The following is a 27,614-nucleotide window of genomic DNA, read 5'->3' as shown; positions in this document are numbered from 1 at the left end:
CCATGGCCTCCTTCTTATTCCTCATACACATCAAGAATCCTCCTATCACCTCAGGGCCTTGGCATGTGCAGTCGTGTCTGTCTGGAGCCACATCACTCCTGATAAGCGCACGGCTGGAACTTCTCACTTCTTCCAGGTATTCAAATATCTCCTTAGCAGAGCAATCTCCTCACACCACCCAAGTTAAAACTTCAACCCTCTCCCCAACCTGGTTCTCCCTGTCTACTTCACATATTTTAATTTTGTCTGTGGCACAAACACCACCAGGGCACTAACATCGTATGTATTTATTTGTTTTTTATCTGTGTCTCTGACCTCCGGAGAGGAGGGATAGTGTCTGTGTTTATCTAAGACCTGTGTGCTCACAACAGCTACCAGAGTAACTGACACTTAGAAGATACTCTGTCAATGGGTAACAAGTCTCTCAGTATAGAAGAGGAGGTTTTCTCCTAGAAAGTCAAGGAGAGCAGGGGACAGAACAAGGATCTACAGTCAGAAGGTGGAGTCCAGGCTCTATTCGTTATTACCTGGGGGCATTCAGTGAAGTCGTATAACCTCTCCTCCTTCATCTATAAAGTGATATAAAGTCTCACCCAATCCTACATAGGATGGACTGAGACAACTTATAAAGGGACCCTTTGTAACTAACAAAGAGCTATACAAATACAGAGCTATACAAATCTGGGTATATTTGTTTTTCGGTTTTCATCTTTGGTTTTGATTTAATTATATATTTAGATTGAACGGTCGCTGGGACTGGCTTTGCTGTCACCTGAGGCCTTCAAGTGCAGTGCTTAGGGGCCCGCGCTGGGTCCAGGGTCAGTCAAACATAGCATGATTCCTGGCTCCACCATTAACTAGCCCTGTGACCTCGGGCTGGTTAAATCACTTCAAAATAGATATAAGTTTATAGCAGTATTATGATTCATAGATTTAATGTGAACAATATGTGCAATGATGCATGTGAGACTCTTAGCAGATGTTTAGGGTTAATATTTTTATTGACTAAAGTGGCTTCTCTTTCTAAGGGAGATAATTCTATGTTGGAAACATTTGGCTTTTAAATACAAATGGAAAGAGGCCTTCCTGAAAGTTTTTCATTTTTGAAACATGATCTCTTGTGCTGGGTGATGGGGTAAATGCTTAAGCTCATGTCACCTAGATAGCAAAAGTACAGCTCTTAACTCTCAATTTTTGTCTATTAATAAAATTAAATAATAAGCTGCCATTGTTATTGACTTTATATACATATATATATTTACCACTGCCATGCTTAAACTCGTGGGCAAATCAGTTCTGTGTTTTGGCAGTCTCTCCTGTGGAAAAGAGTGTTTATGTTTATAATCTTCCAGAGCTGGAAAGGCTCAGTTTGCCAGCTCTGGAAATGACTCAGCAGTGAATACTAATAGGTGTGTTTCCCTTTGAGCCCACAGATTTGTGAAAGTCAGAATGTGCTCAGCAAGACAGAAGGAGGAAGTAGGGAATTAACCTTAACTTGGTGCCTTTTCTGGGCCAGGACCAGCAGCTCCTCTTCCTTGTATCATCTCACTTCATTCTCACATCAGATCTCTGAGGGAAATGATGACGTCCTTGATGGAGAAATGAGAAAATAAAGTCACACTGCAGTTAAGTAACTTGTCCACAGAGCTAATAAAAGCCAAAACCCAAATCCTGATAAGCGGGATATTTGTTCCTCGGTTTGACAAATACTTATTTTGCATCTATTATATGCCAGGCACTGTCCTAGGCACTGGGATTAAAGCAATGAGAAAAAGAAAGCCTCTGCCTTCATAGAGGGCATATTCTAGTGCAAAAGTACAGATAAACACGCACATACTATACACAGAGATATAGCTATAAGTATGGTTGTGGACATATATAGAGATATGGTTATGAGTACAGATATATGGGTATGGATATAAATGTGATAGTTGTAGACAAACACACAGGCACGGACACAGACATGGAGAGACACAGGTAGTCACGAGTTAGCGCTAAGTGGAAGAGGATGATGAAAGGTATTTCAGATCAAGTAATGTGGAAGGCCTTTTAGGAGAAATACCAAAAAGAGACTTAAAGGAAGACCCCTGAGTGTGATGAACAAGGTGACTTTTAAGGATCACACTGGGTGCTGTACAAAGAGCAGGCTATAGGGGACAGCAGAGTGTCAGCAGAAACACCAGGGTCGAGGTTACCGCCGCAGTTCTTAGGAGGAAAACAGAGGGTCCACTGAGCGGGAGTGACAGCTGCATCCTCCTTAGTCACACTGTAAGTCACACTAGACTCCCCTAAGGAATTTAAAGGTAATTTTTTACAGAAGACTAATTTACCTAGACGTTTTGTGGGAACCAACACACAATGTAACACATTACATACCAACACCAGGCTTTCCCAAGTTATTAAAACAGTAACAAAATGGTATAAAAACAACAAACCCTGTGTTACAATCTTGTTAAAAATTATGAGGGATTTAGGGTCATAGGTGAATTCCATTCATTATGCAATTATGAAACTATGGCCAATGGGAGTGGAGGGCCCTTGGTCCTCTTCCAGCCTGATGGTTTCGCTTTGCAAACAGAGAGAGTAACTTACGCACGGTCACAGATCCACCCAGTTGGGAATGACACCTACGTCCGCTTACAGCCAGAAGTGCTTTCACGCATTACTTCACTTATATTTATGCATAAAAAAGTGGAAGATGATACATCTTTTCATTAAAAGAGTGGCCACCATCAGATTTGTGGTTACCAGAGGCAGAGGAGGGGGGAGGGGAATAGGATAAAAGTGGTAAAAAGGTACAAACTCCCAGCTGTAAGATGCGTAAGTACTAGGGATGTGACGTACAACACGATAACTATAATTAACACTTCCGTATGCTATAAATGAAAGTTGTCCAGAGAGCAAATCCTAGGAGTTCTCATCACAAGGAAAAACATTTTTCTATTTATTTAATTTTATATCTATAAGAGATGATGGATGGGACTTCCCTGGTGGCGCAGGTAAGGGGAAAACTCCTTATTGAAAGTTCTGACTAGAGAAAATGTTGAAAAATCTTTTATGGCTTCAAAAAGCACTCATTGGTTAATGGCCTCGCTTTGTTGTTTTTTTTAAAAAAAACTTCAGAATAGAAAATTTGGGTGTGTGCGTATGGTTGTTTTTTCAGTTAAAACTCAGAAAATAATCTTTCCTACCTCAAAGATGAGCACAAAATGCATTATGTTTGTAAGAGCTTACAGACCGGGTTCAGCCAGAAGTGAAATATGAGAACTCCCTCAAATGCCTTATTATTCTAGAGAAACGGGACACACCCTCAATTATGGCAAAATAAGTACAGCCACTAATGTCATGCATGTTAATAAAAAATTTGGAGACTTCACAGGAAAGTTTATAGTGTGTTTTTTAAACCATGGTATTTTGGTGATTGGTCAGTAATTACCAGCTCTTGGACCATGCTGAATCCATTAGCCATACCCTACATAAGCAATGCTTTTTGCATCTAGAGTAATACAAGGAGGGGAGTTGGGATGGGGAGGTTTTAAGAGCAAGTAAACAAGGACACATAAAAGCCCCAGAATATTTCTTAATGCCAGATCTCAAATCATAAACATCAGAGGGAGGAAAATATATGCATACATATACATGTACAAAAACATATATGTAGGTATGTGTCTATAATATTTATGGCATCAGATATGCTGACCAAATCTATTGCATTATAAAGAGCACTAGAAAAAGAACTGGGCAACATTTCTATTTTTGCATCTGCTACTAGCAAATTCTCCAACCTGCGCGGGGCAGGTCTCTCTCTGGGCCTCATTTTCCAGAACTATTAAAGAAAGAGATGGAGTTCTCTGATCACTAAGGTCCCCTTTTGAAAATGTTTCTGACCCCAGGGCTGTGTTTAGAATTCTTGAAGCAAGAAATTAGCCACTTTTCAATACTTGCTACTTTGACCTAGAAATGTTCCACGGTTTGTCCTTTGTTCTCCCATTAGAGCAAACATTTAAATAAAAATGAAAGAAAAAAAAAAAAGAAAGAAAGGAACCACCGTTGTTTTTCCAAGCACAGTTTGTGTGTAATGAAGGGAGTGATTATCTCGGCAAAAAGAACAGCTCCTTCCTCAATGTTTAAAATTAGCACTTCTCCTCCCTCTAGTGGAAATGCCATGTACTTACTCTAAACGAAATTGATTTGCTTTCATCAAACAAAACAGAGAAAAAGAGCTAGCATGACTGAGTCCTAATACAGGATCAAACAAACACAATTTGCTACAGTGTTGTCCCACACACATGTCTTAAATATTTTACTTGTTTAAAACAATTCAAGATTAACAATGAAAGCCTGCAAAGTAGATTTAGACCCACCCAGGGTCTGCAAATGAAATACACGGGTCCAAATTCGATATTTTGTATTTAATTTATGCCCCCAAGAAGGTTAAAATCAATTCACTTATGAAAATTACTGAGCCAAAGCAGTCACTAAACAGGACAAGTGAAGCAAACCCTAAGACAGGAAAGCTAAAGACAGGGCTTTTGGGCAAGAAATGTCCATTTCAATCCAGGTTACGCATAGGTACTTATTTTATGTGTCTTCTGATTCCATCTCTGTGAAACCTTTCTTGACTCCCCAAAGTAAACTGCACCCTGACTTGTCGTAAACACCTCCTCCAGCCACAGAAAGCAAGTCGACAATGGTGTGTGTGCGTGTCCACCTCCCCATCTGGACAGGGAGCCCCTTACAGGGAGCTTCTCACCCTCCTTGTGTTTCTCTTCCGGTTAGAGAAGAATAGAGTGACACAGCTGGAGAGACTGTGACTTCAAAGGCACTCACATTCAATTGACTCAAAATCACTGTGCTGAAAAGTTATTTTTTCTTTAAGATAAAATCAAATAACACTGGGCTGGCTCCATTCAGCCTGCTAGCCAATCCGACCAGAGCCCTGCTGGGTCCTCTTTCCCAGGTAAGGGTTGTAATAAGATCTACACACCCTAAAGAGTGAACAAGGTAAAGGGCGATCACTAAGGAGGTCGGCTGGATGTCTACAGCAGTAATTCAGAAGATGAGCGCTTCCCTCAATGCGATCACACCAATCACGTGTGGCTAATCTTCCACACCAATCATGAGCCCCTGCCAAGCATCACCAGAATCTGAGGGGAGCATCCTACCTGGAAGGTGCAGATAAAACAAACAAAGCAACCTAAATGTCCATCGACAGAGGAATGGATAAAGAAGATGTGGTCTATACAGACAATGGAATATTACTCAGCCATAAGAAAGAATGAAATAACGTCATTTGCAGTGACACGGATGCTCCTAGGGAAGACCATTACTAAGGAAAGTAAGTCAGAGAAAGACGAATTCCATATGATATCACTTATACGTGGAATCTTTAAAAAAATGATACAATGAACTCATTTACAGAACAGAAGTAGACTCAAAGACACTGAAGACAAATTTATGGTTACTGAAGGGGAAGGGGGGAGGGATAAACCAGGAGTTTGGGATTAACAGATACACACTACTATATATAAAATAGATAACCAACAAGGACCTACTGTGTAGCACAGGGAACTCTACTCAATATCTGTAATACCCTCTAGTGGAAAAGAAACTGAAAAAAGAATATATATATACACACACACATATACATATATATGACTGAATCACTTTGCTGTACACCTGAAACACTGTAAATCAACTAAACTTTAATTTTAAAAATTCCAAAAAAACAAATAAATAAAAATTCACCTTAGGGGAAATGGAGATTTTGCATGAGGAACTTTAAACAAAGCCATCACTAAAGTCTCAGAATAGTAAGTAAAGACACTGCATCCAATAAAAAAGAAAAAATATTATTTTAAAAAGAATATTTAGGGCTTCCCTGGTGGCGCAGTGGTTGGGGGTCTGCCTGCCGATGCAGGGGACACGGGTTCGTGCCCTGGTCTGGGAAGATCCCACATGCCGCAGAGCAGCTGGGCTCGTGAGCCATGGCCGCTGAGCCTGCGCGTCCGGAGCCTGTGCTCCGCAACGGGAGAGGCCACAACAGTCAGAGGCCCGCGTACAGGAAAAAAAAAAAAAGAAAAAGAATATTTACATAACAAGAGAAAGAAAGAAAGAAAAAATGGGAGAGAGTAGAAGCTTTTAGAACTTAGAAACTTGAGAGCAGAAATGAAAGTCTTCGTAAAAGAGTTGAAAAACAAGTTGAAAGCACAAAGTTGAAAAAATATTATAAAACGTAGTAAAGGTATAAAAAGGAAATATGTGAGAGAAAAGACAAGAAAATTGGAAAACCAGTCCAATATGTCCAACATCTGAATAGCAGACAATACAGAAAGAGAGAAAAGAAAAAAAGTGGAGTGGAATTCATCAAAGAAACAAGCCAAGAAAATTTCCAAGAATTCAACGACTTGAGTTACCAGACCCATCAAGGGCCCAGCGAAAATGGATGAAAACAGACCCACATCAAATTACACTGTTGTGAAATTCAGAACCCAGTGGGCAGATGGAAGATTCTACTTGCTTTCTAAGGGGAAAAAACTGAAGTGTGAGATGGTGAGGTGCGTGTCCCCCAGTTTCCTGTCTCCCGGCTTTAACACAGAGCCACAGCTCAGTGCGGGGGACATGGGGAGCATCCATCTCCTCTGAACTAACCTGGAACGAGGTCAGGTTAAACCAGACTGGGCAGAATGATTAAGCAGAGGAGGTCTTAACATCTACTTTCTTGACTGTTCTCTGTTCCGGGACATTTGAATACGCCCTCAGAGTATGTGGCCCGTGGGGGTGGGTCCAGTGCCCATGAACCTAGAGCTGGAGGGGGACTGTGGGTGGGCCTGCATGGAAGGATGACACTCAAGAGATCCCAGCACCAAGGAGACCCAAGCTGAGGTCAAGTTCGACAGAAACAGCCACAAGAAACAAATTGCAATTGCCTACGTGGGCGGGGCAATCCACATCCAGTTAGAGAGAGGATAATGTGACCATAGACCCACCCTCCGCTCAGCCCCAATGTTGCCTAAATTGACACTTTTGGCCCCAGGCAGATGCCATTCTGGGGAGAGGCCAGCATGGCCTTTGAAGACTGAGAAATCTGAGATCCTGATCTCTCTAAAAAAGAGCATGCATCACCTAAAGGGCCTGTTAAAAGATCAAATGATATTAAGGCTTAAACCTGATAGGACTAAATATTTTTGTGTCTACTGACCAGTTAGGCTGCTTATGAGAAAGACCAGATTATTTATAGGCAATATAAAGGGACAGTGTTTCTTCCTAGTTGTAGATTGCAGCTGTAGGCTGAATGAGTTTCATGAAATTCCTATGCTTTTAAAGTGAGAGAAAAGGAAAAAAAAAAAACCTTCCTGGGGAAAGAAAAAAAAGGCCAACATCGATTTCTCCTCTCCCTGTTCATACTAAGAAAACAAGTATATGAACAAAGCTGCATTTACAGAAGCCTGAAGATTAAACGAGTCTGCTAGTGGATATACGTGCCCATGTGAGGCATAGTTATAGTTTAGTGCCTGACCTCTGCGTTCAAAATTCAAAGAAAAAGAATAGCTTGAATGTGAAACAAACCAAAGACATAAAAGACCCTGTCTCCCAGCATACCTGAAGCCATACTTCTGCTCTACGTGGAGTTTCCATTCTGAATCAGCCAAACTTGTGTTGGTTAAAAGGGTTTTAGCTGTATCCTCAGTTGTTGCTGAAATTTAAATCACTGGCTATCACTGAGAGAAAAGTAGTTTTGATAATTTACACCTTCTCAGGTGCATTCCGCTTAGCATTTCATTAAAAGGATTTACCCAAATGTATTTAATCAGTACATGTTATACCTAAGCACACATTATGCATACACGCACACCTCGGAGATATTGCAGACTCAAATGAGTATCACAATAAAGCCAGTCACATAAGTTGTTCGGTTTCCCAGTACATATAAAAGTATGTTTACACTAGACTGTAGTTTGTTAATTGTACAATAGAATTCTGTCTGAAAAAGCAATATACAGACCTTAATTTTAAAGAGCTTTATTGCTTAAAATGCTAACCCTCATCTGAGCCTTCAGTGAGTCTAATTTTTTGCTGGTGGAGGGTCCTACCTCCACGCTGGTGGTGCTGACTGATCAGGGTGGTGTTTGCTGAAGGCTGGGGTGGCTGCAGAAATTTCTTAAAATGAGACAAGAATGAAGTTTGCTGCATGGATTGGCTCTTCCTTTCATGAACCATTTCTCTGTAGCATGCAATTCCGTTCAATAGCATTATACCCACAAGAGAACTTCTTTCTAGAGTCAATGCTCTCCAACGCTGTCACTGCTTTATCAGCTAAGTTCATGTAATATTCTAAACCCTTTGTTGTAGTTTCAACAGTCTTCACAGCATCTTCACCAGGAGTCAAAAAACACTTTCTTTGCCCACCAATAGAAGTAGCTCTTCATCCACTCAAGTTTTACCATGAGATTGCAGTAATTCAGTCCCATCCTCAGGCCCCACTTCTAATTCTAGCTCTCTTGCTGTGTCCACCACATCCTAAGATGCTTCCCCCGCTGAAGTTCTAAACCCCTCAAAGACATCCGTGCAGATTGGAACCAACTTCTTTCAAACCCCTGTGAATGTGGGTGTTTTGGCCTCTTCCCATTACTCATGAATGTTCTTAATGGCATCTAGAATGGTGAGTTCTTTCCACGAGGTTTTCAGTTTACTTTACCCAGATCCATCAGAGAAATCACTGTCTATGGCAGCTATAGCCTTATGAAATGTATTCCTTAAATAATAAGACTTGTGCTCGCTTTGGCAGCACATATACTAAAATTGGAACGATACAGAGAAGATTAGCATGGCCCCTGCACAAGGATGACAGGCAAATTCGTGAAGCGTTCCATATTTTTGATGTGGCACATATACACAAAGGAATATTACTCAGCCATAAAAAGAAACAAAATTGAGTTGTTTGTAGTCAGGTCGATGGACCTAGAGTCTGTCATACAGGGTGAAGTAAGTCAGAAAAAGGAAAACAAATATGCTAACACAGATATATGGAATCCAAAAAAAAAAAAAAAGGTCATGAAGAACCTAGGGGCAAGACTGGAATAAAGAGGCAAACCTACTAGAGAATGGACTTGAGTATATGGGGAGGGGGAAGGGTAAGCTGGGACAAAGTGAGAGAGTGGCATGGACATATATACACTACCAAACGTAAAATAGATAGCTAGTGGGAAGCAGCCGCATAGCACAGGGAGATCAGCTCGGTGCTTTGTGACCACCTAGAGGGATGGGATAGGGAGGTTGGGAGGGAGGGAGACACAAGAGGGAAGAGGTATGGGGACAGATGTATATGTATAGCTGATTCACTTTGTTGTAAAGCAGAAACTAACACACCATTGTAAAGCAATTATACTTCAATAAAGATGTTAATAAATAAATAAGTAATAAGACTTGAAAGTCTCCTTGATCCATGGGCTGCAGAATGGATGTTGTGTTAGCAGGCATGACAACAGCATTCGTCTCATTGTACAGCTCCATCAGAGCTCTTTGGATAACCAGATTTACTGTCAATGAGCAGAAATTTTATTTTTTTTGGACAAGCCACGTGGCTTACGGGATCATAGTTCCCCGACGAGGGACTGAACCTGGGCCCACAGCAGTGAAAGCACCAAGTCTTAACCACTGGACTGCCAGGGAATTCCCAGCAGTAATATTTTTTTTTTTCCTGAGTAGTAGATCTCAACAGTAGGCTTAAAAATATTCAATAAACAGATGATCTGTCATCCAGGCTTTGTTGTTCCACTTACAGAGCACAGGCAGAGTAGATTTAGCATAACTCTTAAGGGCCCTGGGATTTTCAGAATGGTAAATAAATATTGGCTTCAACTTCAAGTCACCAACTGCATGAGCCCCTAAAAAGAGTCAGCCTGTCCTTTGGAGTTTTGAAGCCAGGCATTGACTTCTCCTCTCCAGCTATGAAAGTCCCAGATGGCATCTTCTTTCAATAGAAGGCTGTTTCATCTACATTGAAGATCTGTTGTTTCATACAGCCACTGTCATTAATTATCTTAGTTAAACCTTCTGGATAACTTGCTGCAGCTTCTACATCAGCACTTGCTGCTTCACTTTGCACTTTGTTGTTACACAGACATGGCTTCTTTCCTTAAACCTCATGAACCAACCTCTGCTAGCTTCAAAGTGTTCTTCTGCAGCTTCCTCGTCTCTCTCAGCCTTCACAGAATTGAAGAGAGTTAGGGCCTTGCTCTGGATTAGGCTTTGGTTCAAGGGAATGTTGTGGCTGGTTTGATGTTCCATCCAGACCGCTCACACTGTCTCTGTAGCAGCAAGACAGCTGTTTTGCTTTCTTCTCCTTCATGTATCCACTGCAGTAGCACTTTTAATTTCCCTCAAGAACTTCTCTTCTTTTGCATTCATAACTTGGCTGTTTGGTACAAGAGGCCTAGTTTTTGACCTATCTTGGCCTTTTGACATGGCTTCCTCACTAAGCTTCATCCTTTCTAAATTTTGATTTAAAGTGAGAGACATGCAACTCTCCCTTTCACTTGAACACTTAGAGGCCATTGCAAGGTTATTAATTGGCCTGATTTCAATAATTTTGTGTCTCAGGCAATAGGGAGGCCCAAGGAAAGGGAGAGAAATGAGGGAAAGGCCAGTGAGTGGAGTAATCACATCAGACACAACATTTACTGATTAAGTTCACTGTCTTATGTGGGTGTGGCTTGTGGCATCCCAAAACAATGACAATAACCTCAAAGATCACTGATTACAGATCACCAAAACAAATATAATAATAATGAAACAGTTTGATGGACTGTGAGAATTACCAAAACGTGACACAGAGACACAAAGTGAGCAAATTCTGTGGGAAAAATGGGGCCAATGGATTTGCTCAACGCAGGGTTGCCTCCAACTTTCAATTTGTAAATAAGTGTGCTGTGAAGCTCAGTAAGGCAAAGGGCATCAAAACAAGGTGTATCTGTCTGCACATTATGAAGGACATTATGCAGATATGATAAAACATTTCCATGTGCATCACCGATCATTTCCTCGGTATATATTCCAAAAAGATACCAGGGTCTAAACATTTTTAAGATGCTTCACAACGGCTTCTAGAAAAGAGAGACATTTCAGAGAGAAGAGTCAGCAAAAAGGGGGATTCTACCGTAGAGATTCTACCGTAGAAAATGGAACAAACAAAATGAGCGAAAGAAACAGACACCTGCCACTGAAAGGGGAAGCAAATGGAGAAGGTGGGTACTGAGCTTTGTGCACAGAAGCTGCGTCCCCAGGTGGACACACCCTCTAGGATGGAACTCCAGACACTTCCATACCCATTCCTTATTGACTTTTCCTAAGTGAAGGCCGTCCCCATTCTCCATCTGCATAGTGTCACCCTCATCACTCGGTCCCCAAATGCCTCACCACCATCGCTGAATACCAAGCAGGTTAAAAGGAGAGAGGGACACCCTCCCCCTGACATTCCTGATGTCCCTTCTGCTCACAGGAAGAACCTGTAAGTGGTCCCTTGGCCACTCCAGCTGTAAGGGAGCCTTGGAAATGTACTCGTAATTCTTGGCAGCCACGTGTCGGGCTCAAAGTTCTATTGCTGTGGAAAAGATGAAGAATAAATATTTGGGACACTAAACGTCTATTACAGGAACAGAAACAAACCTGGTAATGAAACAAAGCCAAGCAAATGATGCCTTGTCGTCGGTTTCTGGGTAGGAGGCGCTGTCTGTTCCCATACTCAGTAATCTTATACGTATTACAGTGTATAGAGAGCGCAAGTGTATGAAGAATTCTTTCTTATTGGATTAGGGGAGAAAATCCCTTTAATACCTGCAATGAGGAAGGAATTGCACTTTCTTGAAATGACGTTTAAAACAAAACAAAAATGCCCTCCTCTTCCTCTGAAAGCACTTTGACCACAAATTCACACCTTTGCACTTCTTTAACCCCAAATCGCCTCCTGTACAAAAGCCTCATTGGGGGAGCCCCTTCAGAAAAACCAACACACACTGTGACAACAGCATAGGTTAGAAAATCACAGCAAGTTTATTCATTGGCAAGAGACATAAAGAAAGCATTAAATGTTTGTGTTTCTAGGCTGCCAGCATAAACTTTTCAAAGTGTTTAAAGTGAATAACACCAAGAGCATAATTAGATATCACATCTTAAAGAACCCAAACACAATTTATCAGCTTTAAAAAATATTTTCAACTGAAAGTACATCTTTACATAGGTACATATATTATGTATAAACCACCTATAGTTGTTTTGAAAAATAATATGATAGGATTAATAGAAACTTTATTATAATTTAAGAGTCCATGTGATAAACCTGTTAATGCCATAAATTTAATTATTTTGGGGAAATGTCTTCTTTAGACACTTCCCTAAAATAATTCACAGATTCAATCTATCTTAGAACTGGAAGGAATTTTAAGTAATCACCTGGTTCAGTCAACTCCTTAAGACAAATGAAGAATCGCTATCACTTTTTAGATCAAATTACATGATGCTAAATGACTCATCCAAGGCCCCGTAACTATTAAGTTTCCTCTTTTCTCAGCTCTTTTTTTTTCCTAGCCAAACAGATCTCAACACTGATTTCACGTGTAACCATAAGACATTCAAGTGCAAGATAAATTCACCATTCCAGGATCCACTGTGCTTACTCAGTAAGATAAATTAAACCTGTCTGATGAAAATACACAACAAGCATTGCATTCAGCTTCTCGTCTTCAATTCTGATTAGTAAAGCACAGCCCCTACACTGAGGACAAACAAGACATAAACAGCAGTATAAGTACGTTGCTGGATTCGCTAAGTTTAACGCATCTTCTTCGGTGCGAAACATTCATTCTATCCAAAGCCATGTTTTCAGAGGAAAGAAGACGAAAGTAACTAAGCAGAATAGAATCCAAGGACTGTTGGTCTATTTGTATTCAGAGCATTGGCCTCTCAGGGGCTGTAAGCCTCAGACACAAGTCAGATGCCTTCTTGGTCAGTGTCCCCCACCCACAAGATGGGTCTGTGGGAGGGTCTTCCGACAGCCAGGACACACAGACACGTTCTTCGGGAGTGGTTGTCTCTAAGAATCGGGGCTGAGCTCACAAAGACGGAGTGTGATTGGACTAGGAGGAAACCAGCTCCGAGCACATCCCCAAGATCTCACCCGGGAGCCAGCAGTGCAGGTGCAGGAGAGGCTGGAGGAGCTTCTGCTGATCTGGAAGGTCTTCTCAGTTGCTTCTGTCCACCTCATGCTTTCTAGGGGAGACAACCCTTGGAAGGATTTGGTAGGGGTGTAGTTGAAAATCTGTTCCAAGAAAACGTTTGTTATACTTGGCAGAAAGCGATCACCGTCTCTCACTGGAATGTGCCCAGTCTCAGTCCCGATGGGTCCATCGGGCAGAAGTGAGAACAGTGGTTCAGGTAAGATCAAAATGTCCCACCTTCTGCCACACGACAAGCTCATGCAACTGAAATCTGGGAAAACTGCATAACCAGTCGTGGGCTTAGATGTATCAAACAACATCAAATCTAGTAAAATGTGTCTCCTGGACCAGAGGAACTACAATTAATTGCAATTATTTTGGATCTCGCTTAACACCATCTGGAGGACCCTTTCTCTTGAAGGGCTGGCATCAACCACGTGGCAGCCAGGGTTCTCCATCCGCTGGTAGGACACTTCTACCCTGGAGACAGGCAGAATGAAAAGAGTTGGCCCATTTGTTAACACGGCTCTTTACGCAAATGTTATTTTCCTACCATAATATAGACAGCTTGAAGCCAGGTCCCCATCTGGTTTATCGCACTTCCGCCACCCAGGCAACTCGCTTTGCATACAGCAGACATCCGATACATTTAGTTTCATAAGTGAGAAATTAATAATAATAGCGTGCATTTACTCAAAACCTTTTATCTGCCGAGCATTAGCATCCTGCATGGTCTTCTCATTTCATATTCAGAGTAACTTCAGGAGGACAATCAATGTCATCCACCCCCACTTTGCAGAGAAAGGAGCAAAGGCTCAAAGAGATTAACTAAGTTGCCCAATGGCAAATTCCTCCAGAGTCTGCGCCCTGAAGGATTTCACAGAAGCCAGAGGTCCTTGGCATATACATTGTTTTCGCTTAGGAGTCTTCTACAATCGCACTAGAATTCTACCTCTCCTTCCAGTCTTAGCTAGCCTTGGTGTGTACAGAATAGCCGGGGCTGATTTGAAACAGGAGGGAGGTGGGCAGGGCACAGCCTTTGAAAGAACGACATAGCCCGAGGACATGACATAAACTGATTAGAACCAAATGGACCCAAGATGGCAGACAAGTCAAGTTCCACTGGACCTCAGTATACGCTCACTGTGACAAATCAGCAGGCTAAATGACACACCCACAGGCACCATGACAGTTCCAAAGTCTACCATAAGGATCAAAAAGCGGGTGGTGGCCCAGCTCCTGGAAATCCCCACCCCCTCCTGAAATAGCTGGAATATTCCTCCCACTCATTAGCCTATGAAATTACCCACCCCTATAAAAACTGACAACCCCATATCCTGGTGCCTTTCTCACCTTCTGAGATGGCCCACAGTTTGACTGTGGAATGTGTTTCTCTAAATAAATCCACTTCTTACCTATCACTCTGTCTGTCACTGAATTCTTTCTGTGATGAGACATCAAGAACCTGAGCGTCATTAAGTCCTGAAACCAGGTGTGTGATCTCAGTTGGAGACTGTGGGTTTTGGCCGGGTTCGAGTCCCAGCCTCTTGGGTTCAAATCCCAATCTGAGGTGCATGGTTTCAGATTATATGACCAAAGCTCTAGAGCTTTGCGGTTAAAACAAGCACCCGGACTCAGCCATATAAAAGAACGAAATAATGCCATTTGCAGCGACATGGATGGACCTAGAGATTGTTATACTGAGGGAAGTCAGACAGAGAAAGACAAATACCATATGATATCGCTTCTATGTGGAATCTAAAAAAAAAATCGTACCAATGAACCTACTTACAAAACAGAAATAGACTCACAAATGTAGAAGAGAAAGTTATAGTTACCAGTGGGTAAGGGGTGGGAGGGATAAACTGGGAGCTTGGGAGTGACATATACACACTACTATATATAAAACAGATAATTAATAAGAGCCTACTGTATAGCACAGGGAACTCTACTCAATGCTCTATAATGACCTATATGGGAACAGAATCTAAAGAAGAGTGGATATATGTATATGTGTAACTGATTCAGTTTGCTGTACAGCAGAGACTAACACAACATTATAAATCAACTATACTCCAATAAAAATTATTAAAAAAAAAAAAGTCCTCAGAGTAGATGGTGAGAAATGGAATATTTCCCGCCATTATCAGTAAACAAAGGATGTCCCAGTCATCAGCGATTGCAGCCACCACGGCTGGTGAGCTGGTGAGCCCTGAGGGAACTCAGGGAGGAAAAGAATACCTGCCATCTAGCAGCCATCAGACTGCAGCCACTCCCTAAGGTGAGCCCTGAGGGAACTCGGGATGGGAAAGCACAGGATACTGGCCCCAGATAGCTGAGGTGCTTTCAAAGGAATGATTTCAGTGACCCCAGACTCTTGCATCTTCCCACACACAGAAAAAACGCTAAATTCCTTAACTTGACTTATCTGGTTTTCTTTAACAATAATCTTCTGACATTCAGACTACCTGTCCTTTGTTGCAAAACTCTGATGTGTCCTAGCTCTCCTGTCACCTCCTCGGAGCAGTTCTCTCAGGGTTACTTGAGATGCTGCCTCCTGGGCTTGAAGTCCTAAAAATTCCCACCAAATAAAACACAACTCTCAACTTTTAGGCTGTGAATATTTTTTAGTCGACAATGGTCTGGGGCCATAGCTCTGCCTCACCACCTACCAGCTAGGAGAACATGCCACATTTCTTTCCCACCTGTGCCTCAGTTTCCTCATCTGTGAAGCGAGGACGGAAATAATGCCTTCCTTGCAAGTTTGCCGTGAAGTTTAACTGAATTAATACTAACCAGTCAATCCTTTGACATGGTTTCTCTGCACACAGCTGAGTGGTTAATTATTTATGTTATAACAGCATTAAGTTAGGATAACAGTGCTATCAGTGTTTATTTATATAAACAATTCTGCTTTGGCTTTTCAAACCAGTCCTTCAGAAGTAATTTAGTCAGCCGTGAAGCAGTAAGATGGTCCGGACACTCCTGCTATTGTGTTCATAGCTTTCTAATGAAAATGAAAGCACTGCCTTAAAATCAGAAAGGTCTTGAATTTAAACCCAGTTCTACTACTCAGTAGATATGCAAGTTGTAGACAAATCACTTAATCTTTGAGCCTCAGTTTTATAAACTGTGAAGTACAGCTAACATTGTCCTTGCAAGGGTTACAGAGCATCAGAAGTAAAATGCCTGACACACAGTGAGCCCCTAACGGGTAAAAGTCACTGTGAGGCCGTCAGACAGTGCTTGGGACCATTCTGTACGACGACCCAGAAAAGTGTATTGTCTCACTCAGGTTCATGCTGGTGCTGGCACAGCCAGGACTAGAAAGACTAGGAAGGAGGTCTGATCCCCAGTCAGATATCCTGTGGCTATAAAACCACCACGCAGTGGCCCCATGGAACAATCCCATTGAAAGGAGTGAATCTAACTTGGAGGATACTGCCTCTCAGGTTTGGAAAATGGGAACCGTGTCATGTCCTCCACTTTACCAGAGTCAGTGCTGTTTCTGGATCGTCGCCACAGCCAGGGACCCCTGCCCCTCACGTGGCATCGGACACCTACTTTTGACGAAATATGCTGTTGGCCTCCAGTTCAGCCTCCTCCTTGGTCTTCTCCATGCCCCGGCCCTCGATCCTCTGCATCCTCTCCTCGGGACTCACGGTGAGCAACAGGACCAGGTCGGGTTTGAGCAGGTCCCTGGGCCACTGGTATATAGGGTGATGGGCAGGAGGCAGGTGCTGGAGACCCCCACTTACCTCAGTGGCTATGGCGTAGGTGGCCGTGCTGTGCCAGTACCTGAGAAGGAAAGCAGTAGTGAGTTCCCCGTCCACAGAGGAAGTCAAGGGAGCACCTGAAAACCAGCTGCTGAGGACGCTGAAACCAGAGATGGCTCTGCTGAACTTGTCCTAGTACTGTACACATTAAAGAGGTAAAACTAAATCTTATTTTTTAAAGTATTTATAAAATGTAAAAAGAAGTTAAAATCAACAACCACAATAAGAATGAGGTGCACACCACCCAGAGCTCCATTTACTCAGTTAAAACTGCATGTATTGTGAGACTACTCTGTTGCCTTGGCCTTGCAGGATGCTTTCTTTTGTGATGGCAGGTTGGCATGGGATGGTAGATTTGTTCGGTAGTCCACTGGTATTTAATGCTGTATCTTGGCCAAACAAAAATCTGCCGGCCCATTCAGTTCCTACAATGTTTTAAAACTGAACTTGCTGGGCTTCCCTGGTGGTGCAGTGGTTGAGAGTCCACCTGCTGATGCAGGGGACACTGGTTCATGCCCCGGTCCGGGAAGATCCCACATGCCGCGGAGCGGCTGGGCCCGTGAGCCATGGCCGCTGAGCCTGTGCGTCCGGAGCCTGTGCTCCGCAACGGGAGAGGCCACAACAGTGAGAGGCCTGCGTAACACGCACACACACAAAATAAAAAACTGAACTTGCTGACAAGACATGGAAACAACCTAAACGTCCAACAACAGAGGAATGGATAAAGAAGATGTGGTACATATATACAATGGAATACTACTCAGCCATAAAACAGAATGAAATAATGCCATTTGCAGCTACATGGATGCAACTAGAGATTATCATACTAAGTGAAGTAAGTCAGAAAGAGAAAGAAAAATACCATATGATATCACTTATACGTGGAATCTAAAATATGACACAAATGAACCTGTCTATGAAACAGAAACAGACACAGAGAACTGACTAGTGGTTGCCAAGGGGGTGGAGTTTGGGAGGGATGGAGTGGGAGTTTGGGATTAGCAGATGCAAACTATTATATATAGAGTGGATAAACAACAAGATCCTACTGTAGAGCAAGGGAATTATATTCAATATCCTGTGATAAACCATCATGGAAAAGAATATTAAAAAAAGAATGTAAATATATATATAACTGCATCACTTTGCTGTATGGCAAAAATTAACACAACCTTGTAAATTGACTTCAATTTTTAAAATAAATAAATGAAAAAATTTTTAAATTGGACTTGCTGATGAAATCTGCATTCTAGGAACCCTAGATAGGAGGCCTTTGTCTTTCCCAGCTCTCCACTCATCCAACTGCAACTGTATGGATCAGAAAGAGAAATAAACCCAGATAAAATCTCTGAAACTCTGTGAATGTCCTCCCTGAGTGACAGCGGTCACTCTTGACCGGCTGATCTTAAAAAATGCTTTGAAGAGAGGAAAAGAAAATCACAACCATCAAAGAAAATCAAATCAGCCCACTCTTTCAAAAAGCCCAATGGGGCTTCGCTGGTGGCGCAGTGGTTGAGAGTCCGCCTGCCAATGCAGAGGACACGGGTTCGTGCCCTGGTCCGGGAAGATCCCACATGCTGCGGAGCGGCTGGGCCCGTGAGCCATGGCCACTGAGCCTGTGCTCCGCAACGGGAGGGGCCACAACAGTGAGAGGTCCGCACATGGCAAAAAAAAAAAAAAAGCCCAATGGCTTTCCACCACCTGCCAGAAAACATTCAGCCTCCATCTAAGACACAGCCTCTTCCCAGTGTGGACCCAGGCACGTTCTTCCGTGGGGGTCTGTCTTCACACTTTTCCTCCGGCTGGAATGAGGGTCTCAGGCAGCAAAGTGCCTCCTCTTCCTTCTGCAGGCCATGCAGAGGGAGACCCCAGCAGAATTCACTGTTTCCTCCTCTGGGCTCTCTATGCCCTTCATACTCAGCTCTACTGAAGGACTTATTCTAAATTAGAGCCAGTTGTGTACAAGTTTCTCTCTTTCGTCTCCTCCATTAGATAATTCATTTTTCAGTCATCTCTGTGTTCCAAAATCTGAAACCAGCATCTGGCACACAATAGGTATGCAACTAATAATGTTTTCTGGATGTAGGAATAAATGAATTAGAATTATTTTATTGATTGGCATAGTTTATTATACTCTTGCCCTGTTCATGTCATATTCCAATTTTAAGTGACGAAATGCACAACTCCAAATCCAGTATCAAAGGACTAACACCTACAAAAACATTTATGAAACAATTATAAACATCCCAATGTCGAGAGGCACCCATGGCCCCATCCTTGTCTGTATTTTCAATTTACTGCCTGTACTGTTTTAAAATCCTAAATTCTTAATCACTTTAGGTTTAAACTGCTTTTCACAGTGAAAAGGACATACTGGTCCTTTATCTACAAAATAAATGCAGAGTGTTATCCAAGCTGTGTATTGTTTTACTCTCTGCCACCTACTTGCTTTGTGTACATTGGTTAAGTCTCAAATTCCTCTTCTGGAAAATGAAAATCATGAAAGCTTTGTTTTCCTCCCATAGTTTTTACAAAAATAGTCAAGTGCTTTTTAAAAATGTATCACACTTGAATTGGGAGATTGGGATTGACATATATATACTAATATGTATAAAATGGGTAACTAATAAGAACCTGCTGTATAAAAAAATAAATAAAATAAAATTCAAAAAAGAAATGTATCACACTGTCATTATAAGGCAATATTTAATTCTTATTGGACACTAAAGCTGTAAGATTTCAAATTATGATAATACAATACAGAGAATACTGAAAAGAACAAAGGTAAAAAATTAATTTGGGGGCTGATCAATTCTAATATCATTCATTCTTCAAAGCCCTTTTCCACCTCCAAAAGCGTGGCCAGTGTAGCTGCTAGCGCCTTGAATTCTGCCTGGGGCCATTCCTATGTATCACTTACCAGACTTTTAATCACTCACAAACTTGTACCTTCACCTTCTCAACCAGATACATCTTGTCTCCCAAGCTGAATAAACCCAAGCAGGTCCAGGTTTTTTCGTCTCCTCCATTAGATAATTCATTTTTCAGTCATCTCTGTGTTCCAAAATCTGAAACCAGCATCTGGCACACAATAGGTATGCAACTAATAATGTTTTCTGGATGTAGGAATAAATGAATTAGAATTATTTTATTGATTGGCATAGTTTATTATACTCTTGCCCTGTTCATGTCATATTCCAATTTTAAGTGACGAAATGCACAACTCCAAATCCAGTATCAAAGGACTAACACCTACAAAAACATTTATGAAACAATTATAAACATCCCAATGTCGAGAGGCACCCATGGCCCCATCCTTGTCTGTATTTTCAATTTACTGCCTGTACTGTTTTAAAATCCTAAATTCTTAATCACTTTAGGTTTAAACTGCTTTTCACAGTGAAAAGGACATACTGGTCCTTTATCTACAAAATAAATGCAGAGTGTTATCCAAGCTGTGTATTGTTTTACTCTCTGCCACCTACTTGCTTTGTGTACATTGGTTAAGTCTCAAATTCCTCTTCTGGAAAATGAAAATCATGAAAGCTTTGTTTTCCTCCCATAGTTTTTACAAAAATAGTCAAGTGCTTTTTAAAAATGTATCACACTTGAATTGGGAGATTGGGATTGACATATATATACTAATATGTATAAAATGGGTAACTAATAAGAACCTGCTGTATAAAAAAATAAATAAAATAAAATTCAAAAAAGAAATGTATCACACTGTCATTATAAGGCAATATTTAATTCTTATTGGACACTAAAGCTGTAAGATTTCAAATTATGATAATACAATACAGAGAATACTGAAAAGAACAAAGGTAAAAAATTAATTTGGGGGCTGATCAATTCTAATATCATTCATTCTTCAAAGCCCTTTTCCACCTCCAAAAGCGTGGCCAGTGTAGCTGCTAGCGCCTTGAATTCTGCCTGGGGCCATTCCTATGTATCACTTACCAGACTTTTAATCACTCACAAACTTGTACCTTCACCTTCTCAACCAGATACATCTTGTCTCCCAAGCTGAATAAACCCAAGCAGGTCCAGGTTTTCTTCTTCTTGGCAACAAAACTACAATTTACACTGCATTTTGCACATGTGCCGTGTTCACTGAATTAAATACTTAGCTATGAATACAGAGGCTGATATCATCTAAATGTAAAAAGCCTTCTTTATTGTAGAAAAACCATCAGCAAGAATAGATTTTTTAAAGGTAATGAGGGTGATTAAGTTGCCAACCTTAACCGCAGTCACTATCAAAAATTATTCCATCTCCCTTCTTTTTTCAGCTAGATGATGGTGTTGTCTAAAATGGATTTCCTTAAAATCTTTAAACATGAACAAAACCCAACCAGACAACAAATAACTGCGCTTTTCTTCTCATCTGACAAGGTGATCTAGCATTAGCTCTTTAAAGAAACAAAATTGCAGACAATTCACAGACATAAAGAAGAAAAATCAGGGAAGAATGGGAGCCCTGTTCTGCAAAGCCAGAGTTCTCTCACTGACAACACTGCTGCTCATTTTAAATAATCATACCCTCTGGCCATCAATTTCAGACTCATTATTTAGTATTCTCCATTCCTGCCATAGGGAAACCACATTAGCTCAAATCAAATGCAATTTGTTGACACATTATACATCACTTATAAAATAATGCTTTATATTTTTATGGCAATGTGCTGTTTTCAAAGCACGTCCACCTTCATCAACTCATTGGATATTCACCACAAGTCTTTTAATTTTTATTCTGTATTGGAGTATACTTGATGAATAACGTTGTGTTAGTTTCAGGTGTACAGCATGGTGATTCAGTTATACATATACATGTATCTGTTCTTTTTTCAAATTCTGGTCAGCAGGGAAGGGATGAAGAATATCATCTTTGAAGAGATTAGGAAACAGGATGCAGAGAATAAGTGTCTACCTACATGCAGAAACCCGTGCTGCTCCAGGATTTTTGGAAATCCTAGGAAGTAATGTGCCTTATGAAGTCACACTTTATTAGGAAAAGCCTAGTCTATCTCCTTGAAATAAAGAGAGACTAACAAAATATATATATATATATATATATATATCAATATGGTAAATCCAAGGAGTTTAACAATAGGGTGGATCCCACAGGTGAAGAAGTCCCACAAAGGAAAGCAATGTCTTACCCTTGTCTAGGATTCCTTGTAACTTGCCAACTTTGAAATCACTATCTTGCCATCCCCAAAGTTAAGAGTACCCACTGGCATTATAGCTTAGATGACAGCAAAGGCCTTCAAACTACTTTGTACGGTTTTCATCTTCCCCACCACCACTCAGCACCACACACTTTTTCTTAGGTCCAGTCACCTTTCCCCAGGCTTCCCACGCCTCAGACCACTCTGCTTCTTCGTCCCATAAATATCAAGCCCCTTGCTTTGGGGAAGACAGATTTGAGATGTGTTCTGCCGTCTCCTTGCTTGGCGGCCTTATGAATGAACCCTTTCTCTGCTGCAAACAAGAGTCTCAGTGTTCGGCTTGGGGAACATCGAACCTGGTTTGGTAACACACGTGGGCACCAAAGTTGTGTAAAAGAATGGTCATGGCCACAGGGACGATTCTCACAGGTGGCGTGAAGGAAGGCAGATGCAAACAGCAGTCAATGTCTACCTGCTTGTAGAGACAGTTCAAGAACACGCAGAACTAACCTGCGGTGACGGAGTCAGGGTCATGGTTCCCACGGGCGGGAGGATGGGTCGTGACTGGGAGGGAAGGAACTTACCGGGTGGAGTAAGGTTCTAAGTCACGACCTGGGTGCAGGATGTACTTGAACATGTTCACTTTTTTAAATTCCTTGAGATTTCCATTTATAATTAGTGCTCTTCCCTGAACACTTGTCAGGTTTCAGTGCAACTGCTCATCTTTCCAAAAATAAGTCAAATTGCAGCAAGAACAAGATGTACACTGGAGTCATGTTAAGGACGAATGCAGCTGCAACTGAAGCCCTTTGGTACTCCCCACCAACTGCATCTCTCTCTCTTTCCCAGGGGACAGCACTCTCCTAAATTTGGTGCTCAACATCCTTCCATCCCTTTTTTGGTATTATGTTTTGTATTATTTTGCATGTGTTCTACTGAATATCTTTCTGCAAGTTGATTCCTTTCATTTGAAATTATAGTTTTGTAACTTAGGCACATTGATGCATCCTACGAGTGCATATGGCTGTCCGGTGCTCCATTTTATAAGTATATGCCAGTATTAACTTACCCTTTCTTCTGCTGATGCCTTTGGTTTTTCAAGTTTTTCAATATTATGAACAAAGCTGAAACAAACTGTATTTCTTCAGGAAGTGGAAGCAATCTTCTCAAATTGCTCCCCAAGTCACCCTATAGGTGCCCACTCCCACCAGCACCATGTGAGTTTCTATCAATCCACATCACCTCCAACTCTGGGCTATCAGACTTTTCTAATGAGTTCTCACCAACCTGATGAGAGTAAAACGGGCTCTCATCATCGTTTGAATTTCCATTCTTAGTAGGACTTGCCTGCCATTCCCTTTGTCCATTTTTGTAGCACTTTTAAGCTACTTCTTATATATGAAATTTCAAAATATAACTCAGCTTCTGTCACTCCATTATCTGAAACCTCCCAAAGGCCCCCCTCTGCACTCAGAACAAATTTCACACTCTTTTGTCACAGCCACAGACCCTGCTGACCTGTCTCTGCCTTTTTATCCATCCAGAAAGCAGCCCCTCGTCCACATGTTTTCCTCACGATGGCCTGTTTCTAGCCCTGGAATGTGTTCGCATTTTCCCGTCTCTACACTTTGCTTTTGCTGACCCCTCTCCCACAAAGCTTTTACTCCAGGATTTTCAGGTGTGTCTCTCTTTGGTCATTCAGAGCTCAGACCACTGGTACCCCCTCACGCAGGCCTTCCTAAGTCACATCTAGTGGGGGGTTAGCCATCCTCCACCACACGACCTTGATCTCTCCTCTTTATACTATTTATCACTCTCTGATATTACCTTATGTATCTGTATGCTTGATTATTACCTTCTCCTTCAACAGAATGTTTGCTCCATGAAAGCAGGGCACTGCCTAGCTCATTTACCACCGAATCCTCTAAATTGAGAACTGTCTTTGGCAAATGGTAGATGCCCAATATATGTTTGTTGAATAAGCCAATAAACAAATGAACCACTGAAAGCTTGATTTGTGAAGCAGAGAGTTTTGTTAATATCCCCCATATGCTATTTCTAGCTCTGTCACTTTGGCAAGTTACTTAACTTTTCTAAGACCTGTGTTTCTCATCAGTAATTTTAGTATCTATGTAGTAGTTGTTCCAGATGTTAGTATAGTATGTATAATGTCTTTAGCAAAATGCCAGCCAATGGTGTAAGTGATTAATAAATCATAGACATTATTCCTGTTATTATCATAATACACTTTGTCTTAAACACTGTTGTGTACTTGCATGTATATGTACACACACACACACATACACACTACTCATATGTTAGGAAGAAAATGCCGAATTCAACGCATCTTTATACCCACCTGTCTATAATCACAGGCGATTTGGTAGATTCTTTAGCTATTTCAGAAGCCACGATATAATTGCCCAAAGAGTAAAAAGCTCTTCTAATGATAGTTGGTTCATCATCAAAGATTTTCCTCCACTGGCTGATGCAAGAGGGTGGTGACTTCAAGAGAACAGCCTTGAGTGAATCTGAAACTGACTGGGTCACAGTGGTTTTACCTGCAGGTCGGATACAAAATGCAGCACATCTTAACCACAGCCACGGTATCACTCCCAAAAGTTAACATTGATGCCAGAGCAAAGACATTCTTTCCACCTGTTACCAGAAGGAGTTGATTAAATAATACAATTCTTTACAAAAAGTTGCCAACCCTTGGGAATTCAGGATTCCTGTTTGGTGTGAGAATGCTTGAAAGTAAAAAACAAATGGTCATCTCGTTTACAGACTAATGATAAACTCTGCTATCAGCTTCCAGGAACTCACTCCTCCCATCACGCCTCATCTGACTCAGGAAGGAGACTCATAGGGAACCCCATGACCCTGTGGTTCTCCCAGATCCACCCTGTCCTTGGGTATTCCCTGTGGCCCTTGGAGCCACCCTTTTCCTGCTGTCGTGTGTTGGACTAAGTGTGGGCACGTCCACTGTATCCTGACGCCTATTTGGCAGCTCCAAAGGCTTCTGCCCTCCACTCCCTAGCTCTTCCACACTTTGTTTCCACAGGGGCCTCTGAACTGCCTGCAGTTCCTGGACACACCAGGCCAGTTCGGGTTCCCAGCTTCACCCTGCTGTTTCTTCTGTCTGGAGGCTCTCTCCTGCCTTCCTCACCCGACCAACTCCTGTCCTACTGAAAGCCCAGTCCAGGATCCATCCTTCCAAGGTCTCCCGGACTGTGACCGCCCCTCATCTCCCACACCGAGGCTGTACCCAGTGCCCTCCCATGTTCACCGGAGCACCTGAGGCTCCCCCCACCTTACGGGGATGGATAACGGAAGTTATCTATCTTTGTGTCCCAGGCCAGCCTTGCTCCGTGCCTGGCACACGACAGAGGCTCACAGGAGGCTTATGAATTGAACCCTGTATAAAGTTTTGTGTGTCAACAATTGTCTATTCCTACAACTCACTGCCTGTAACTAGAAGGTAATATTCTCTTACCTGTGGCATCCAGGCCTTCAATGACAATAACGGGGAACTTTCCCTTCTGGACCTGCTCTGGGCACTGGTCAAGCAGGTCCAGCACAGCCCGGGCTTCAGGAATGAAGGATGTACACTGTAAAAGAACGTCCGTGCATCAGCAGCAAAGCGACGGGGCCCTGGCAGAAGCTACATCTAATTGCTGAGAAGAAGACCTCACAATGCTACTAAGGCATAAGCTATGTTTGGCGCCATGCCAAAATGGGAAGTATTTTGAACCTGAGCACGGGCTGCCTTGCTTTATTTTGTCCCGCGTAGCTGAGGCTCAAAAAGGCCGTAACTGTCGGGACCACCCAGCCTGCAACTCTCATTGACCAGCTTCCCCCAGAGGAGGAAGGGCAGAAAAGATGTATAATTGCAAAGCAGTGTCACGTAGCGACAGTGGAACCATGGGCCCTGTGTGTCACAAATGTGGGAAATCAGCCACACTGTAGGCTCCAAAGAAAGCAGTCAGCATCCCGTCCTTTGCTAAGCTCTTGGGGGCTCAGAAGAGTGCCAAGCACTGCAATCACCAAGCGGCTAGGGCGGCGTCTCCGGGAGATTCCAGGTTTTGAACTGTGCACGGCCTCACGTGTACTCACAGCACCTCTACAGAGAGGCCCAGACATGTATTTTCTTCTTACGTGCTTACTCTGAGCCAGGCAACAGTCTAAGTGCTTTCACAGTATTAACTTGGCCACTGTTGAAGAGAACCCTGTGAGTGTGCTACCGTTATTAACCCCATCTACGGATCAGGGAAACCAAGGCAAAGAAGCATGTTTAATAAACTCACTGAAAGTAACACAGGTAATACATGCCAGAGTTTGGATTCAAACCCAGGTCTTGCAATCTTAACCACTCGGAAATACTATCCCAAGGCTCATACAAAGTATCTAAGACGCATAGTGCAGCCTAGGGACCTGCCCAGGCTGCGCTCAGGCAGAATCTTAGCTGTCCCGCACCGCACCGAGCACCTCTTGTGGGTCAGATGCTTCCCTGTCCTAACACTGCAAGGCAGGTATTTTACAGATGAAAAGGCACAAAGCAACACGGAGTAGCCGAGTGTCTGGGTGGCAGCCAGTAAGCAAGCAGGCACCGCTTAATCTAAGTTTCTTAAAACCCCAAGCTCATGCCCTTTCTCTACACCCCGACCTCCCGGAACAGGGTCCTCACTTCCAAGATGGCATTGCCTTCCCTGTACCCAGCGGCACCCCCCCACCCCCACCTCGGGAACCGCCAGCGCGGGAGCCGCACCGCTCCGGTTGGGATGTCAGTTTCCCCCATGGGGTTGGGGGTCCCTGGCGAGCAAGAATCTGGAAAGAGCCACGGTGTCTAAACAGAGGCTGGCCCACCGGCGACCTTCACCACCAGATTTGCGCTCGGGAGTAAAGCAACTCCCTGGCAAAGGGAGGTCTGGACAGGCCAGCCCCGCGGAGAGCGCACGGTGTCCACTTCCCTGGCCTGGGGGATCCACCCTGAGCGCTGGGAAGAGATCCAACTCTTACCGCCTCCAGAACGGCGCGGGCGGCCTCCCGGCAGGGGAAGACCCCGGAGCTAGGCAGGTCCGGCACCACCGGGTGCAGCACGGGCTCCGGCACGGGCACGACGCGCTCGCGGCCCAGCTGCCGCCACCCCAAGCCGTCCTGCCGTTCCCACGGGAGCTGCCACAGCCGGCAGAGCGGGTCGCCGGAGAACTCGGCCAGGCGCGGGCGCGGAGCCTCCGGGCAAGCATCCAGCAGTGCCAGCAGAGCGCTCCGGGTGTCGGGGCTGTCGCGGGGGTCGCAGAGAAGGAAGCCGTGCTGCAGGCCCCCCGCCCCGCCGCCCGGGCGGTAGCACAGCAGGCGGCGCAGCTGGCACCGCCGGAAGGGGCCGCGCCGCAGCTGGTGCAGCAAGCGCTGGTGCAGCCGGGCCGCGCGCACCCGGGCCGCGCAGCCCGCGC

The 27,614-nt window shown here is 43.1% G+C and overlaps 1 protein-coding gene and 1 non-coding gene across 2 annotated transcripts; one reads left to right on the top strand and one right to left on the bottom strand.

Moving 5' to 3' along the window:
* The first annotated feature begins 8,772 nt into the window (after positions 1-8,772).
* On the top strand, positions 8,773-8,879 carry LOC112394811 (U6 spliceosomal RNA). Its single transcript, XR_003002219.1, has one exon. It is a non-coding gene; the product is annotated as a U6 spliceosomal RNA (small nuclear RNA).
* Positions 8,880-12,028: 3,149 nt separating this feature from the next.
* On the bottom strand, positions 12,029-27,612 carry CMPK2 (cytidine/uridine monophosphate kinase 2; the record flags this gene model as incomplete). Its single annotated transcript, XM_024737719.1, has 5 exons — positions 12,029-13,694; positions 16,779-17,012; positions 24,521-24,722; positions 25,658-25,772; positions 27,181-27,612. Coding segments are annotated over 5 exons (1,101 nt in total), but the record flags the coding sequence as incomplete, so codon positions are not given.
* Positions 27,613-27,614: the final 2 nt, after the last annotated feature.

The sequence above is a fragment of the Neophocaena asiaeorientalis genome, unplaced genomic scaffold, assembly GCF_003031525.2.
Source record: "Neophocaena asiaeorientalis asiaeorientalis breed wild unplaced genomic scaffold, Neophocaena_asiaeorientalis_V1.1 scaffold396, whole genome shotgun sequence".
Taxonomy (NCBI): Eukaryota; Metazoa; Chordata; class Mammalia; order Artiodactyla; family Phocoenidae; genus Neophocaena; species Neophocaena asiaeorientalis.
Note: the sequence above shows the minus strand (reverse complement) of the source record. Positions and strands in the feature narration are given on the sequence as shown.